Source organism: Labeo rohita, chromosome 22 (genome assembly GCF_022985175.1).
Source record: "Labeo rohita strain BAU-BD-2019 chromosome 22, IGBB_LRoh.1.0, whole genome shotgun sequence".
NCBI classification, from domain to species: Eukaryota; Metazoa; Chordata; class Actinopteri; order Cypriniformes; family Cyprinidae; genus Labeo; species Labeo rohita.
Window position 1 is genome coordinate 28,724,294 of NC_066890.1, and position 16,917 is coordinate 28,741,210.

The 16,917-nt window shown below is 37.6% G+C and overlaps 2 protein-coding genes across 8 annotated transcripts in view; both read left to right on the forward strand.

Moving 5' to 3' along the window:
- Positions 1-7,569, forward strand: part of dot1l (DOT1-like histone H3K79 methyltransferase) — a 40,354-nt gene extending 32,785 nt beyond the window's left edge. For 2 of the 4 annotated variants that reach the window (XM_051094618.1, XM_051094616.1), the window contains one exon: positions 639-7,569. In XM_051094618.1, coding sequence (XP_050950575.1) covers positions 639-1,153 — 515 coding nt within the window. In that variant the 3' untranslated portion in view covers positions 1,154-7,569. The remainder of the gene's footprint in view (positions 1-638) is intronic. The other 2 variants (XR_007825281.1, XM_051094619.1) reach the window with 2 other exon arrangements.
- Positions 7,570-10,078: 2,509 nt separating this feature from the next.
- On the forward strand, positions 10,079-14,920 carry amh (anti-Mullerian hormone). 4 transcript variants are annotated; one of them, XM_051094626.1, is made up of 8 exons: positions 10,079-10,276; positions 11,194-11,505; positions 11,604-11,776; positions 12,241-12,352; positions 12,429-12,564; positions 13,999-14,420; positions 14,499-14,659; positions 14,783-14,920. In XM_051094626.1, exons 1-8 carry the CDS (start codon positions 10,159-10,161, stop codon positions 14,918-14,920), a joined length of 1,572 nt encoding a protein of 523 aa, XP_050950583.1. In that variant the 5' UTR covers positions 10,079-10,158. The 4 variants fall into 4 exon arrangements, with proteins under 4 accessions (XP_050950583.1, XP_050950580.1, XP_050950581.1 ...); XM_051094623.1 differs by having other exon boundaries at positions 10,080-10,276; positions 14,499-14,920; XM_051094624.1 differs by having other exon boundaries at positions 10,080-10,276; positions 11,607-11,776; positions 14,499-14,920.
- Positions 14,921-16,917: the final 1,997 nt, after the last annotated feature.

Sequence of the window (16,917 nt, forward strand, 5' to 3'; positions counted from 1 at the left end):
GGATAGACATGGATGGGTAGACATGAGGGTGGGTGATGATTAGATTTGGTTAGATACAGGTAGTTGGATATAGATGGACAGATATAGATAGTTGGGGTATAGTTATAAGTTGTTGGATATTGATAGACATGGATTAGTAGACATGGAGATGGATGATAGTTGGTGTAGTTATAAGTTGTTGAATATAGATGGAGGAATAGACATGGATAGGTAGACATGGAGATAGATTGTGTGTGTGTGTAGACAGTTGCATGCAGATACAGGTATTTGGATATAAATGGATAAAGATAGTTGGTGTAGTTGTAAGTCATTGGATGTAGAGATAGATAGGTGGATAGGTAGATGGATGGATAGTTGGTTATGTATAAAGAGAGACAGATATAGATGGATAGGTAAGTGACAGCTATGAATTCATGCTCACACTTGAAAAATTCAAACATGAATTGCAAATCATTAATTAGCCTTTATGTAGCGTATAGAAAAGTTTGGTGTGAGGTGGTTCTGGTCCATCAGTGCAGTGCCTTGTCGCTTTATCTGTGCTTGTTTGTTGGACTGGCTTGCTGCTGTGCACAATCTGGCTGAGCCCCCATTTTCTGTCTCTCTGTCTTTTGCTCCCTCTCTGTGCTGTATGTCTGCAGGGATTTTTCACCACATGGTGCCTTCAGTCTCCTCACAGCAGTCTGGGGCCAATCACCAGGGCCCCGGGGCCCTCAGTTCCCAGCAGAGGCATCTGGACACGAACCCCAAAGCAGGGGCCTCGTTCTTGGCCTCTGGCCCCTTGCAGCACAGCCGCACACAGACAGTCCTACACGCGCCCTCCCCGCCTGCCCTCGCCCTCCCTCCGCCCCCTCCCCTCCTGAACGCCTCCTCCGCTGCCCCGTCCCAACCTTCCTCCCCGCGTCCCGAGCGCCACCAGTCCTCAAGGCCGCAGTCGTCCCTCCCTGCTTCCACCTCTTCCTCCCCGGCCGCTACATCTGCTTCCGCCACCTCCTCCGCTTCCTCCCGGCCCTTCACTGTGCACTATCCCCCGCATCTGCCGCCTCCGCACCCGCCCGGCAGCGCAGGTTCAGGTGGGCCTGGGGCATCCTGGAGGACTCTGGGTATGCAGGTGTCCTACACTGCCTCGCAGATCCCCGGCAATCGCCCCAGATAGGACATGTCCGGGCATAGGAGGGTGGGGGAGGGGGTTTGGTATTTGACGTGACAATAAACTGTTATTAGACGGATACAGGGAAGCAAATGTTATGAGTCCCAACAAGGTATGTGGTGTTGGCATGGAAATGGGCGACGCGCTTTGCTGCTTTTTTTTTGCGTAGCTGCATTTCCTGTGAGTTGTTTTGGTTTCAGAAATCAGCTGTTAGACTATTTATGTCAGAATTGCCGTTTTGTTTGCATCTTTCGAAAATATCATTACATGTTCAGGGCTCAACAATAAGGAGCAAATCTGAGTGATTTCTACTTTTACTAGCCCACAAAAATTATATTTGATTTTACATAGTAGAAATACACAACACATATTAGCAATGTATTTTTGTAAGTGTTTGAAAATGTATTTATTTTTCTCATAGAATTTTGTGCCCCTGTCGAAAAAGGAAATTTAAAATGGCTAATTTGGATATTTGACTGTTTTCAATTAAATATTATAGTCATTTTATAATGTAACTACCTTTCATAAACATTTTTTGCTGGATGATTGCGATGGTTTATTGTGATTAGAATATTGTAGTAATAAAAAGTAGATATAAAATTGTAGTAGTTTACCTTTTTCTTTAATTACTTGAGTCATATTTTTATATAATATGAATCAGTTAATTAGGAATTGAATACAACCCTAAGAAAGGGTTTACTACTGAAATTTCTTTTACTGTAGTTATAAAATATGAACCAATAATAGTTAAAATATTTTTATATTATTCATATAAATAGTGTAAAATATAAGTCAATTCATAAACAATGTAAGCATTTATTTAATATATCATATTTTGATGTATTTAAAAAATTATTTCGTCATATTGTTTTATTTGATTTGTGTGAATCATTTTAATCATTTATTTACCTTATATAATTTATTGATTCAATTTATAGTAGTAATCAATTATGAATTAAATACAACCCTAAGAAAGGGTTTACTACTAATTTTTTTTTCCTGACTTTTTTCTCAGAATTGATAAAACTTGCAATTTTTCCCACAATTCTGACATTTTTTTCTCAGAATTGTGATATAAACTCACAATTGCAAAAATAAAGCCAGAATAGTGTTTCCCAGATTTGAGTTTGTATCTTTTAATTCTGACTTTTTTCTCACAATTCTGACTTTTTTTTTCCAGAATAAACTCGCAATTGCGAGTTATAAAGTCAGAACTGTGAGATGAAAACTCTGCCTTTTTTCTTTCCAATTCTACTGTTTTCTATTATAATTATAAAATATGAACCAATTAATGGTTAAATTAAATATTTTTATTCATATTATAAATAGTGTAACTTAAACATTTATATTTTTATATTTGTTAATACACATAAAGAAATCATATTTTGCACACTAAGCCATTAAAATAATCCAGCAAATATGATTATAAAAATTTCATATATATTATTTTTGTTATATGTAATATTATTATTACTTGTTTAAAGAAATAATATAAAATATCTACAATTTTTAGCCCATTGTAAATGATCTTTACAAGCAAGTCCCTCTTGTGGAAGTTTTAAACATCGCAGTCCAGTCAAGTTTGCCAGGCATGAAAAATTGTTGAGCCCTGATGTTATATCAGATGAAATATCTGTCCACATTTTGTGTAATTCTTGGATTTTACCCCCGACTGGTTACAGGTAACTGAAGAAATCTACCTCAACCCAACATAACCTATGCAATGGACAGGTGTGGACCAATGGGCTCGACTCGCTCACCGGTGCTCAAACATTTGCTAAAGCCGCCACTGTAAAACTGGCATGGGTATCAGAACTTATCACAGGTGCAGCTTAACACAAACACACATACATACACACAAACACACAGCCCTTGAATCATATTCAGATTGACACAGTATGCAGCTTCCTTGTTTTTCAGAGTGTGTTATGGTGGCACCATGTTGGGCTGATGCTAACAGCCGTTTATAAATAATTGTGAGTTTAACATAGCCTTATTGACAGATGGCTTACTAAATTTGCAGCCATCTTCCGGTGGATTCACAATCAGTGACACAGGAAGTGTTCTCAATGTCAGGAATATCATTTCAGTCAGTCCGTACACAAAAAATGACTTGTGAATCTCTGTAACCATGCTGCTGTTATCAGTGGAAAGAAATGTGGCTTTTTGTGATTGACAACTCCTATTCGGATGGACTCCATGAAGCCCCTGGAGCCTGATACAGTTCCCATGCTGGGACGTCACTGTTACAGCGTGAGCTTGTGCTGTGAAGTCACTATTTTGGTGAGATTGATGTTGCTTTGGCTTGAGCTTTTAAAAACTTCACATTAATTATTTGCCTCATAAGGTGAAATATGTAGGAAACCACAAGCTCCAGCTGTATAAGGGTGAGTCTCCAAGTGATATTTTACCCCAAAAATAAGATAATTTGAAATTATATATTGCATAATATTAAAACCATCAAGATTTTTGTAATTGTGAATTTTTTTCATGACTATAAGCACATTTCCCCAAAATTCTCTTAATGCAAAAAATGCATTTGTCATATAGAGATAGTACTCACAATTTAGTTCAACAAATACAACTTTTGCAATTGTACATAAAAATACTTTGTTAAATTGCGGTACAGTTTCACATTGCAGTGTATATTTTTCTTGCATTACAGTATTGTATAGAAGCCCGTTTCTGCCACTGAATAAAAAATAAAAAAGGTTGTTGCAACTTTTTATCTTACATTTCTGACCTTTTTCCGCACAATTGCAAGCTTATTTCTCGCAATTTTGACCTTTTTCTCGCAATTGCGAGTTTGTATCTCACAATCCTGACTTTTTCTGTGAACGAGTTTGTATTTCAGAATTCTGACTTTTTTTCTCACAATTCTGATTTTTTTTTTTAATTTCGTGATATAACTCACAAATGTGAGAAATAAAATCAGAATTGTGAGATAAAAACTAGCAATTAAGGCATTTTTTTCTTGAAGTAGTGAGTTTATATCTCACAAATCTGACTTTTTTCGCAAATACTTGGAAAAGTCTGAATTGTGATATAACTCACAAATTTGAGAAATCAAGTCAGAATTGCAAGAGGAAAAACTAGCAATTTTGACCTTTTTTTTTTTTTTTTTTTTTTTCTCTCGCAATTGCGAGTTTATATCTTACAAATCTGACTTTTTTCCGCAAATGCAAGCTTATATCTTGCAGTTTTATCTCTTACATTTGTTAGTTTACAAACTCACATTTGTAAAAAAAAAAAAAAAAAAAAGTCAGAACTGTGAGTTTGTTCAACAATTGCAAGTTTGTATCTTGCAATTCTGACCTTTTTCCTTGGAATTCTGACTTTTTTTTTTTTTTTTGCAAAATTCCTGCGTGATATAAACTCACTTAAATTTCTGACTTTTCGTAAATGCAAGTTTATATCTCGCAATTCTGACTTTTTTCCTCAATATTGCGAGATGTAAACTCACAATTGCAAGAAATCAGTCTAAATTGTGAGAGAATTGAGAGAAAAAGTCAGAATTGCAAGATATAAACTCACATTTGTGGAAAAAAAAATCAGAACTGACCTTTTTTCTCACAATTTAGACTTTGAAAAAATGGAAAGGGGAAAAAAGTCGCAATTACTTTTTTTTTTTTTTTTTTTTTTTTTTTTTATTATTATTATTATTATTATTATTATTTATTTATTTATTATTTATTCAGTGGTGGAAACAGGCTTCCATAGTTTTGGGCATTGAAGATTGTCATGAAAATCAAGTCACTACAAAAAAAAAAATTAATAATAATACATTTTAATTAAAATTTAATTTTACATTCTTTTTTTGGGTTGAAATATGACCAGGGCTTGATGGGCTTCATGAGATACACCGATAATAAAATAATTTAATTTTTATTTTTACACTGGATAATTTACCTGTGGAGCTGTTAATGACAAACATATTATAACAGCATGTCATTTTTTAAACTTTAAGCTTTTATTAATCAAAGGGAAAAATATAAATTTTACATGCATGTAAAATAAATCAATTTTAGAAAAAGAAATATGAAACGAACACAAATGCACCTTCCAGGAATACACGATTGAAACACAATCTGCAGGGAGAGAAGCAGTTAGAGCCACAGAATGAGCGAAAAGCCTGTAAGGAGTTATTTAGTCAGGTTAGTTACTTTAACTACCAGATCTTATTGAATCACTACGTTTACCGTTTGGTTTAAGGCCCTGTTTTAATACTCAAGCTTCCATGCTCCTAACAGTTACTGCTGAACCTTTAATACAATGCACATATTTTGTTCAATCGGGACGCGGTGTCTTACACGGTACAGGCTTATTCAGGTGAATCTGGTGCTGAACCATATTCCTCGCAGATTTCATAGGTGTTCTCCTTCGGATGACCACATCCGATGTTGTCGTGGTGCTCTTCGCAACCTGGAAAAACCAGCACACGCTTGTACATAAAAACACACTGATTGAAAGATGTACACACACTGGGAAAATGCAAGATCACAAAACGACAAAAAACTACTGGGCAACTTCAACTCATCCTTTTGTTTCTAATTCCTTTGTGTATGTTTTTTTTCTGTACTGTGAATGGTAGTCTCTCTCGGACTGTATAATTGTGTATATAATTTGGGTTATTTATCGTTTTAATTTTCTGTCTTTTTGTTATTTCTTTTGGTTTGTGATTGCTCTTATTTTGTATTGGAGCAGAGCACAACATGTGCAACATGTATGTACTTGACTCGCAGTCTAAAACAAAATGGTGCTACAATCTGTACAACTTTAGACTGTGCTTATTTATATTAAGATCATCAACAACAACAACAAAAAAGAAATGAATAAAGATTTTTGGTGCTTCTTTTACACAGGGATGTTTTCAAGCCTCGCGGCATTTATTTTTCCAATATTTATAATGTATTATTTGGCGCCCAGCATGAAGCAGCCCCTGCTTGTTTGGATCAGTGCCGTTTTTATATAGAAGAAACACCTTTTGGTCTTAATCGAGCTTGAAGAAGCATGAAAGTACATTGCAGAACTTTATAGGATGTTTGTTTTTTTTTTTTGTTAGTTTTTGTTTTGTTTTGTTTTGTTTAAGTATTTACTAAATGGTGCTCCGAAATCGACCTGTAAGACAGGTAGTGAATGCTTTGAATCGTACATATGGCACACTGTTGAAACTAGTGCCATATGGCGTTTTCATTTCGTGACATTTTTGATTTCTCATAGGGAGAACGTGTGCTAAGCCTGTTTGCCTACCGACTTGGGCCCGTACGCCTCGGTGCTGTTTCTTAAGATCGTCGTTTTCTTCGCAAATGTAAGGCGAACAGCTTCATCGTACAAAAACTGGTGCTGCGGTTCACACGAATGTTGACCAGTGTCAGCCAATCCACTATCAAAGCCTGTCCTAGAGTGCGTCGTGTAACTTATAGTTTGAGCCTATTGCATATCGTGGTGATGTGAAATTGTTCTGATGTGACCGGTCGTAGATATGGCTAGTGTTTTCACAGTTGGCTAGTACTAGTGGTTGACCGATATGGCTTTCCCAATGACTGTTGAAATAATCAATAGCTTGGATAGAGAATAGGCTAATATAATGACGTATATGAAATATTTGGACAACTATATTGGTAGTTGACCAAAAAAATGCAGTTTGTTCTTTATTTATTCACCCAAATCTGTTTGACTGTGGAAAACCATTTTTGTCCACAATGGAAGTCAGTGGACCCCAAAATTTGGACCCCATTCACTATTACTGTATGGACGAAATTTTTGTCCACACAGTGGAACTCAATGGGGTCCAAAATTTGGACGCCATTTACTTTCATTGAATGGACGAAATTTGGTAGATTCCCTGTTGCCCGATAATATCGGTCTGTCACTAACTGGTACAGCGTCGTCAAAATTGTCATTGGCGTGCAACATCGCCAACTTGAAGACAAAGCAGGAGTGGACTTCCTCGTCGTTTTGCGTCCTTACTTCCTTTTATCGTGTTTTGTTGCTCAAGGAAAACTCAACCTCGCCTAAGCTTTAGTCAGAATGCTGTTTAATAGACTATGGTGTATAATAATATTAAAAAAAGAAACATTGTGTAAATGGTCTTTCTGTCCAATTAACACAAGGACATTTTGATGAAATAGGATATTGACCAGTACATTGTTACCAGCACTGAGGGTTATTATTTTTATTTTTTTTATTGGTAGTAATTAATAGTCATTGTTAATGTTACCTGTTTTAATGGCCAATTTGTGTTTTGATATCCTTGCGACTGTTTATCAATGATGGTTATTATGATTTCATAATCCTGACCATTTGGATACTCTTTCGAATAGTAAGGTGCTCTCCTACACTTTAAACGAGGAAAATGCAGCTATGAAATTCATGCGCCTCTCGCGTCGCGAGGGGTAAACATTTAATAAACGTCAATGCAAGCTTTGCTTGTTTTATTTCATTGTGACGTCTCATTTGAACTCTTTTGTCCATCGACGCTGTTTCCTGTTGGGGTGGAAGTTAAGCTCTTCTTGAAATTGATGTTAAGCTATTTAAAAGATAAATCGATCTTCATTCTTGATGTTGCGTTTTTCTCAGGTACATGTATGAGGTTGTGCATTGCAAAGGCAACTCGAATCCTTTCGCATGTTATAAATAGATTAAAGAATATGTTCTGAATCTGTAAATTTAGATATGTCTATATATGTAAATTCATATAGGCTTTGTCTAGTGTCTCAGGAACATCAGTTCTGGCTTTGTTAATAGTTAAAGGGAATGTTGAAAATATTGGCTGTCTTCCTAGCTGACAGATATAAATGAGAATGAGATTGCTTTACTGCGCATTATTTGCCTGTGATAGAAATTTCCACTGAACGACATGCTATTTTGTAGTCACAAACTTAGTTTGTCTATTGTAATGTGTCCCTTTTAAGTTATTTGTAATATACGCATTCCTATTTTCAATGAACCACATCATGTTTTTTTCATGGTTCAGCAGAAATATCACAGGATAATTTGCTAACAACAGCAAACTCTAAAGAGTTGTCAGATTTGTGTCTTTGTGGTGCTTTTAACTTAAAAACTTATATTGACAGCCTAATTCAATTGATAAGTTTTTAAATCTCAGCTTTTTGTTAACAAAGTTAATAAAGTGTTTCTAATGAAAGTTCAGTTTGATCTCTTTTTATTGCTTTATAAGCATAATGTACAAAGATTAATGTCCACCTGGAAAAAGTAACAACAATAATCAGAGGTGACCTTTTGTGAAGGTCATTCACACATTTATTAACATCCTTTTAACTGGATTCTGTGGCCGCATGTTCCCTGGGGACTGCTCATAAATGATGATAACACTTGCCAAATATTATTTTGAAAAGAATGTAATGCTACTGATGTACAATGAAGATCATTTGAAATCCCTTTGGACATTGCAAAAAAATTACATTGTACTCTTCTGTGTGCTTGCCAAACAGGCCTAAAATAGACTCATCTGTTCTGAGAAATGTTTATCGTTGGGATACAGCCTGGGTATATAAGAGAGCACTTGTAGTTTGATGTACCACTGTATACTAACGGAATAAATAAGTTTTCTATTGATGTATGGCTTGTTAGGATAGGACAATATTTGGCAGAGATACAACTATTTAAACATCTGGAATCTGAGGGTGCAAAAAATGAAAATATTGAGAAAATCACCTTTAAAGTTGTCTAGCAACGTTTAAAGTTCTAATCAGAAATTAAGTTGTGATATATTTACAGTAGGAAATTTACAAATTATCTTCATGGAACATGAGCTTTACTTAATATCCTAATGATTTTGACAAAAAAACAAAAAAAACAAATCGATAATTTTGACCCAAGGCTATTTTGTAAAAATGCATCACATTATATTACACATTGTAAAACTAGAGCTTTTAAGCATTTAAGAAATACCCCTTTCATCAAGAATTCCAGATATGGTAAACAATCTAGCATTTTGTCCTCTGTGATTTGTTCCTGTTCTCAGCCGTTCTGTTGGCTAAAAGATACCTGCCTTATCTTTTGGGACTGGTCAAACATCTAGCACACCAGAGGGACCTTGAAAGTCTGAAAAACATGTGCAGCTGTGTGTCTTCCAGAGATCAGGGCTCGGAGTAATGAAAGGATAATTGTTGCTGTTCCTTTGACAGTCAGCAATTCACCCAAATCAACCTTTAGCCATTTTAATTTAAGGGCCTTTGTCATAAAAGGTAGGTAGGGCTGGGAAATGGTGCAGGCTTATTCAAACCTAGGTTCCCTAAGCATTACAGCTCTTGCGTGTCGCAATCACATTTGCATTTTAATATTGGTGATCCATGACTATCGTGCCCAGAGAGACCCTGCGAGCAACAAAAGAACAAAAAGTTGCAGGAGTCATGGCACCGTCATGTCTAAATGGTAACCCATGTTTTGCAGAACGTTTCGCAACTTTGAAGAGCCACTGTGTTTCTCTCAGGAGCTTTTCAGTGAAAGGTTTGCCATTTAGATGCAACGGTGCCCCTGTTTATTGTTTTTGAATAAGATCCTTGCAAGGTTTGAACCTACACCGTGATATGCCCTATTACCATGTTTAATGTTGAGAACAAAATAGTTTACAGAATAACTTACAATGATGGTTACAAAAATGTACCCCAAAAGTTGAGGACACTCTTGCAAGTCTAACTGCAATCCTTTGGGAGAGAAATAAAGAAATGGTGTACACGTTTAAAAATAGAACTTTGTCGCAATTTGCCAGCAAGGAGGATCAAACTGTTATCCACTACTACAGTTGTGTGTTTGGGGTCTACAAAGTATTCCATTGTCTGGATGAGTTCCTCTTCACCTTATCAAGGCTCAAATCCCTCGAAATTCACACGTCCACCGCATGCCTCGAATACCCACTGATACTCCAAGGACGAGCTTTCTTGGCAGGCTCGCTCCAGTCAGGAGAGAAAGGGGTGTATATAATACATCCCTGCTGCTGACCCACCCCAAAACAAGTGCTGGATTTCTCTGTGATTGAATCAGTGAAGATGCTTTTCCACGCAAGATTTTGGCTGATGCTGTTGTTGACTCTGGCGACTGGGTCATACGGTGTCAGCGAAGGACACAAGGAGCAGGATAACAGCTGGAAGGTCACCCCAATATCAGGTCAGTCTCTACCATTTGTTTCGCATCTGTGTTCAGGGATACGTTGATCTAATGGAACCGTTTTGAATTTTTCACATCTCACAGATCAATGAATCTGCTAAAGCATTAGCTTTTAACTTTCGGTGTGATTATGATAGTAGTTTGATGTTTTCTTTTCGGACATAGTTCCCTGAAGTGCTTGCAGGGGTGTAGGAACTATTTGACAAATTTTGGGAACATGTTCGCATGGGTGTCCTATCCAGCCTCTAGAGGGCTACTTCTTGCAGAGTTTAGATCAGGGTTTCTCACATCTTGCCCTGGAGGGCCAATGCGCTGCAGAGCTTCGTTCCAACCCTGATCAAACTCACCTACCTTTGGTTTTCTACTGATCCTAAAGACATTGATTAGCATGCTCAGGTGTGTTTGATTAGGGTTACAGCTAAACTGCAGGAGAGTGAATCACGTGCACCAGGTTTGAAGATCCCTGGTTTAGTCACCAAACTTGGTCCTGGAGGGCCGGTGTCCTGTTCAGGTCCAACTTACCTCAACACACCTGTCTGGAAGTTTCAAATATACATAGTAAGACCTTAATTAGCTGGTTCAGGTGTGTGGATTAGAGCTGGAGCTAAACTCTGCAGGACAGTGGCCCTCCAGGACCGAGTTAAATCCAACACACTTGGCTGAAGCTTTTTTTTTTTTTCCCTGATTAGCTGATTCAGGTGTGTTTAATTAGGGTTAGAGTTAATCTCTGCAGAGAAGGTGGCCCTCCAGGTTCTGGTTTAGACACCTTTGAAATAAGGCTCAGGGACGGCTTTTCAAACTTGTCTTGGGGACAAGCCCACCATCTAACACAGGTGACCAATGTGGAAGATGTCCCCAGAACAGGATTGAGAACTACTGTTTTAGGTAACATGTTCTGCCCTTGAACTGACCAACAGGATGGAATGGAGATGAGCAGGAAGTTGCAGATATGGTACACGTACCCCGTAGTACCAGTGAACAGACGATTGGTCCATCTGTCCATTCAACACATGCCACTGAAGACGTCCCATGTGACGAACAGCAACGTGCTCACAGCCGTGCCATGGATGACTTCCTGTCAGCCTTGAACAGGGAGAGTGAACCGGGGAGATTGGAGTTCCGAAATTTTGGAATATGTTCATCCGGAACTCCAGATTTGCCAGTTTCACGGCTAGTGCAAAGTTTGGACCAAAAACGAAACGGCCTCAGGGGTGTACAAGCTACAAAAGGTAAATCCATGTTTCTTTTAGCTAAACCCTTGTTTTAGTTGGATGTTCATCTATGTTGACTAGTTGACACCATTAGTTGAGTTGTGGTTCTTTTTCAGTAGATATTTGGGATGCTGAGATGGAAGGAGCGGTGACTTTAACCCTCACATTCCCAAGGCATGCTCAACCGACCAGCCCAGCCTCTGTGATGCTCCTGTTCAATGTTGATTCCATTAAAGGAGATGGTTTGAGAGTGAAGTTCAACAGTCATTCCATCCATCCAAATACACAGGTTAACCTCATGATAATAATTTTTTATTGTTGAAAGTTTATTGCAGGGATATGCAACGTCGGTCCAGGAGTTTAGCTCCAACCTTAATCAAACACACCTGAACAAGCTAATCAATGTTTCAGATCAGTAAAGCTACAGCCAGGTGAGGTTTTTTTCAGGGTTGGAGCTAAACTCTGCCGGACATCAGAACTCCAGGACCAACGTTGCCTATCCCTGGTTTATTGACTATGATGGTGTGAAAAGGGGGCAATGGGGCTGTGTAATGTCATATTGCTGGCATTTCAAAGCAGGGTTGTAGCAACCACCTTTCTTTCTCAGTTGAGTAAACATTATCTTCCCTAATTAATATTCATAATAATGAGGTTTAGAATGCCCACAGCATTCCTATGCTGCCAACCAATACAGTGTCTCTCCATGCACATTTTAAGTTCCCATGTTTTTTTTTCTGGTTCTTTGACTTTCAGACAGTTTGCATTTCTGAGGCCACACGTTTCCTGCTCCTTACAGGAGGACAAAGCCATGTCCACGTTCACCTTAAGCTGAGTGTAACAATTGAGACCTGGAAGGATGAAAACAGTGAGACATTTTTTCCTTCAAATCTAGACTTAAAGATTCCTTTCACACTGCAAATTTTAACTTTGTTACGTCTTAGAGCCGAAACCTGGTGTGTCTGAGCTTCAGGAAGTGTTGATGAGAAGGCTAGATGGCAGCAGTATGTCAATGAAGCCGATCTTACTTTTCCTCTCTGAACGTGATGAGCAAAGGACACCGCACTTAAAATATCACGGGTAAATGATTCATTTTCTAAAGGTTTGAACTGCTCAATTTAATCCTGCATTATGTGATTAGATAATAACCAAGCTGTTAAGCCATGACCCATTTAAATCTGTCCCTTCTTACAGTAAAAATGAAAATGAGGTAGCATATTACAGTACAACTCTATTAGCAGCATACAGTACATTTACTGGGCAGAGTATGCGAATAGAATACGCAGCCTGCTACATACAGTTTAAGTCAAAGGTTTACATACACCTTGCAGAGCCTGCAAAATGTTTATTATTTTACCAAAGTAAGAGGGATCATACAAAATGCATGTTATTTTCTATTTAGTACTGACCTGAATAAGATACTTCATAAAAGACGTTTACATATAATCCACAAGAGAAAATAATAGTTAAATTTATATATAAAAAGTTTAAATGGGCTTGATTCTTAATGCTGTGTTGTTACCTGAATGATTCACAGCTGTCTTTTTTGTGATAGTTGTTCATGAGTCCCTTGTTTGTCCTGAACAGTTAAACTGCCCGCTGTTCTTCAGAAAAATCCCTTCAGGTCCCACAAATTCTTTGGTTTTTCAGCATTTTTGTGTATTTTAACCCCTTCCAACAATGACTATGATTTTGAGATCCATCTTTTCACACTGTGGACAACTGAGGAACTCATATGCAACTATTACAGAAGGTGTGAAAACTTTTGGAATTTGAAGATTAGGGCAAATTTTATTTATTTTGTCTTCTGGGAAACATGTAAATATTTTCTGCAGCTTCTAAAGGGCAGTACTAAATGGAAAAAAAAAAAAAAAAACATGGTATTAAGGCAAAATGAGAAAAATGCACATCTTCATTCTATTCAAAAGTTTTTCACCCCCTGGCTCTTAATGCATTGTGGTTCCTACTGGAGCCTCAGTGAGTGTTTGAACCTTCTGTAATAGTTGCAAATGAGTCTCTCAGCTGTCCTCAGCGTGAAAAGATGAATCTCACTACTGAATTTTGCTACTAATTTATAGTGTTCTTTGTCTGTTTAATTACAACGTTAATTGATCTTTACCATACATCTCTGCCATATATACGTCAACTTTGTGAAAAACGCTATACAAATAAATTTTGAATTGAAGTGAATTGAATCAACATCATACAGTCATTGTTGGAAAGGGTTCAAGTTTATGCAAACTTTTGAACAGTGTCATTTTTTAAATTCAACTATTATTTTCTCTTGTGGACTACATGTAAACATCTTTTATGTGAAATATCTTATTCAGGTCAGTACTAAATTAAGTAACATACATTTTGTATGATCCCTCTTATTTTGGTAAAACAATTAACATTTTGCAGATTCTGCAAGGTGTATGTAAACTTTTGACTTCAGCTGTATATACTACACAGTATTTAATAAGCTAATATTCTATTCAGCACACTGCCCATGTTTCTCTTCTTTTTCTTCAGAAATCCACTGGATGAGAGACTCCCATCCAGAACTTATCTTTTCCTCTGCGAGCTGCAGAAGTTCTTGAGTGACGTGGTTCCTCAGAAAGAGGGGCTGACAACTCAGGAGGGTGTCTCTTTGGATGCGCTGCATTCCCTTCCACCTCTCAGCCTGGGCGTGTCATCCTCAGAGTCCCTGCTATCAGGACTGGTGAATTCCTCCACGCCGACTGTTTTTGTCTTCCCTGAGAGGCAGCAAGGCCTGCAGACTCACCGAGTGGAGGTGACCCTAGATTCTCCTCTGCTGTCTGCACTCAGAATAAGACTGGATGAAGCCAAAGCTCAAGTGAAACAGCAGGAGGTGGGGCAAAGGATGATTGACAGGCTTCAGAAGCTGAGTGAACTAAGTGGCCTTTCTCCAGATGGAGAGGACGATGAAGCAGGTGAGCATTTTTTTTCATACATGCTACCTGTCAAAATTAGATTTTTATCCACTATATCAAACTATGATTCATTTATAGTCGCTAAGGACCACAAAGAGGCCCAGTACCGGTCCATTTTGCTGCTGAAGGCCCTGCAGGTGGTACTCAGTACCTGGGAGGTGGAAAGAGCTCAGAGAGCAGCCAGAGCGGATGACGATGGCTCATCACTGCCCAGTCAGTGTCGGCTTCAGAGCTTGACCGTATCCTTGAGGAAGTTCTTTCTTGAGCCCTCCAAAATTAACATCAACAACTGTGAGGGAGTGTGTAGATTCCCCCTGACCACCGGCAACAACCACGCCATCCTCCTGAACAGCCATATTCAGAGCGGCCAACCTGTCAATCGCTCTCTCTGCTGTGTACCGGTAGAATTTGACGACCTATTTGTGATCGAGCTGGAGAGCGAGGGCACCAATATCGCCTTCAAGACCAACGTGGTGGCGACCAAGTGTGAATGTCGCTGACGGCTTCCTTTTGTGCTTCCATATGTGCTTATGCATGCATATATATAGCAATACATGAATAAAACCTCATACATCTGCATTTATTTTTGCTTGTAAATACACAAAGCTCCGTTTTCTCAAACTGGCCTGGTTTATATGCAAACATAAGCTGTCATTTGAAGTGTAAATTAGGTAATTAGAGGGAAATGTTGCATATTCAAGAATATAAACAAAATTTTAGACCACTTTTAGATGTATGAAATAATTGGTTGTCCTGTTAACATAGATTTGCATCAGTGCTGAGCGCATTAAAATATACAATAAAGTAAATATTCATAAAGCATGTTTTCGCTGTGTTTTCACTATGCAAAATTCTCTCAAAATGTTACAGGTGCTTTCAGCTTTATATAAAACATTTTAGATGAGGATTTTATATAAGCAAATAAATATATACACACTAACAGTCAAATGTTTGAAAAATTACGATTTTTAAAAAGATTTAAGTCTTTCTGATTTGGTGCTTAATTATTCATAATTGGTCTCATTAAATATGTTGAAAAGTTTTGGCTGCTTAATAGTTTTGTAGAAACAGTGATACATTTTAGTCAGGATTCTTAGATGAATATAAAGTTCAATGAACAGTATTTATTTGACAGAAATCTTTTGTAACAATATAAATGTCTTTGTCACTTTTGATTGATTTAATGTTTCGAAATATTGAGCAGCTCAGCTGTTTTCAACATTGATAATAAATGTTTCTTGAGCAGCAAATCAGCGTATTAAAATGATTTCTGAAGGATCATGTCATATTGAAGACTGAAAATTAAGATTTGCCATCAAAGGAATCATTTTAATTGCGTTTAAAATATACTAAAATGAAGAAATTTTTTTAAAAATTGTCGAATTTTTTCAGAAATTACTGTTTTTACTGTCATTTTTGACTGGTAGTGTATACTTATTTATTTCACATAATAACCCTGTTAGGAATATAACAGACTATTCCTTCTCCTTGAGTAATCCTTTAGCCGTTTCTTTGTTACGGATCCTCCGTGGTCCAACCTTATCTCCATCCTGCCTTGGCCTTGCTGCTCTTTTCTTTTTAAACTCTTCGAGTTTGTCCTCAGATCCCCAGTTCCAAAACGCAAAGACGTCCCACCATGAGTCAGGCTACATCAAAAACAGACATTTCAAAAAAGATGAACTAGGTGAAAACTATTCAAGCAGATTGAAATGAGCCTTACCTCTGTTTCACCAGCCTGAAGCTCTGATCCAGGTTCATCTTCTGTCTCTTCAAAGAATGGCTCTATTGTCTCTGTTACACATTAAAACACCATAAATACTGATGTTGTAGCAAATTTTATTTCCTTGCTAAATAAATGCATTAACTGACTCCAAAACTTTTAATTAATAATGCATTTGGTAAGCAAAATAAATCCCTTCAGGATGATACAAGACACCGCAGGCCCTGATTACAATGTCAGCGTTTATTTTGCGATAATAATCGACTTGTATTTACATTCACACTTATTTACTGCATAACTCACACCTTGTACTATCTCAACCGTTGAGCTGACCATCACGACGACCATGGCCACTAATATACACCGGTTCAGAGTGATGCCTTTCCATGGATTTTCCACCTTACTCAAGGATTCCACCGGAAATATGCGCCGGTATTTCACTGTTGAATGAAGATAGTTAGGTCACTCAGAAATTAAGTGTGATACAGTTACAACTTAAATATACAGTGAATAAGTTTAAAATATTCTCCCCTGGTGAAAAAAACAGCATATGCTGGTAGGTATGTTTTGATGTTGGAATGCTGCTTAGGTAGGTTTTGATGCTGGTTTAAGCTGGTCCTTAGCTGGTTTAAGCTGGTCCTTTGCTGGTTTTTGCTGGTCATGTTGCTGGTCAAGGACTAGCATAAACCAGCTAAGGACCAGCTTAAACCAGCATCAAAACCTACCTAACCAGCATTCCAGCATCAAAACATACCTACCAGCATATGCTGGTTTTTT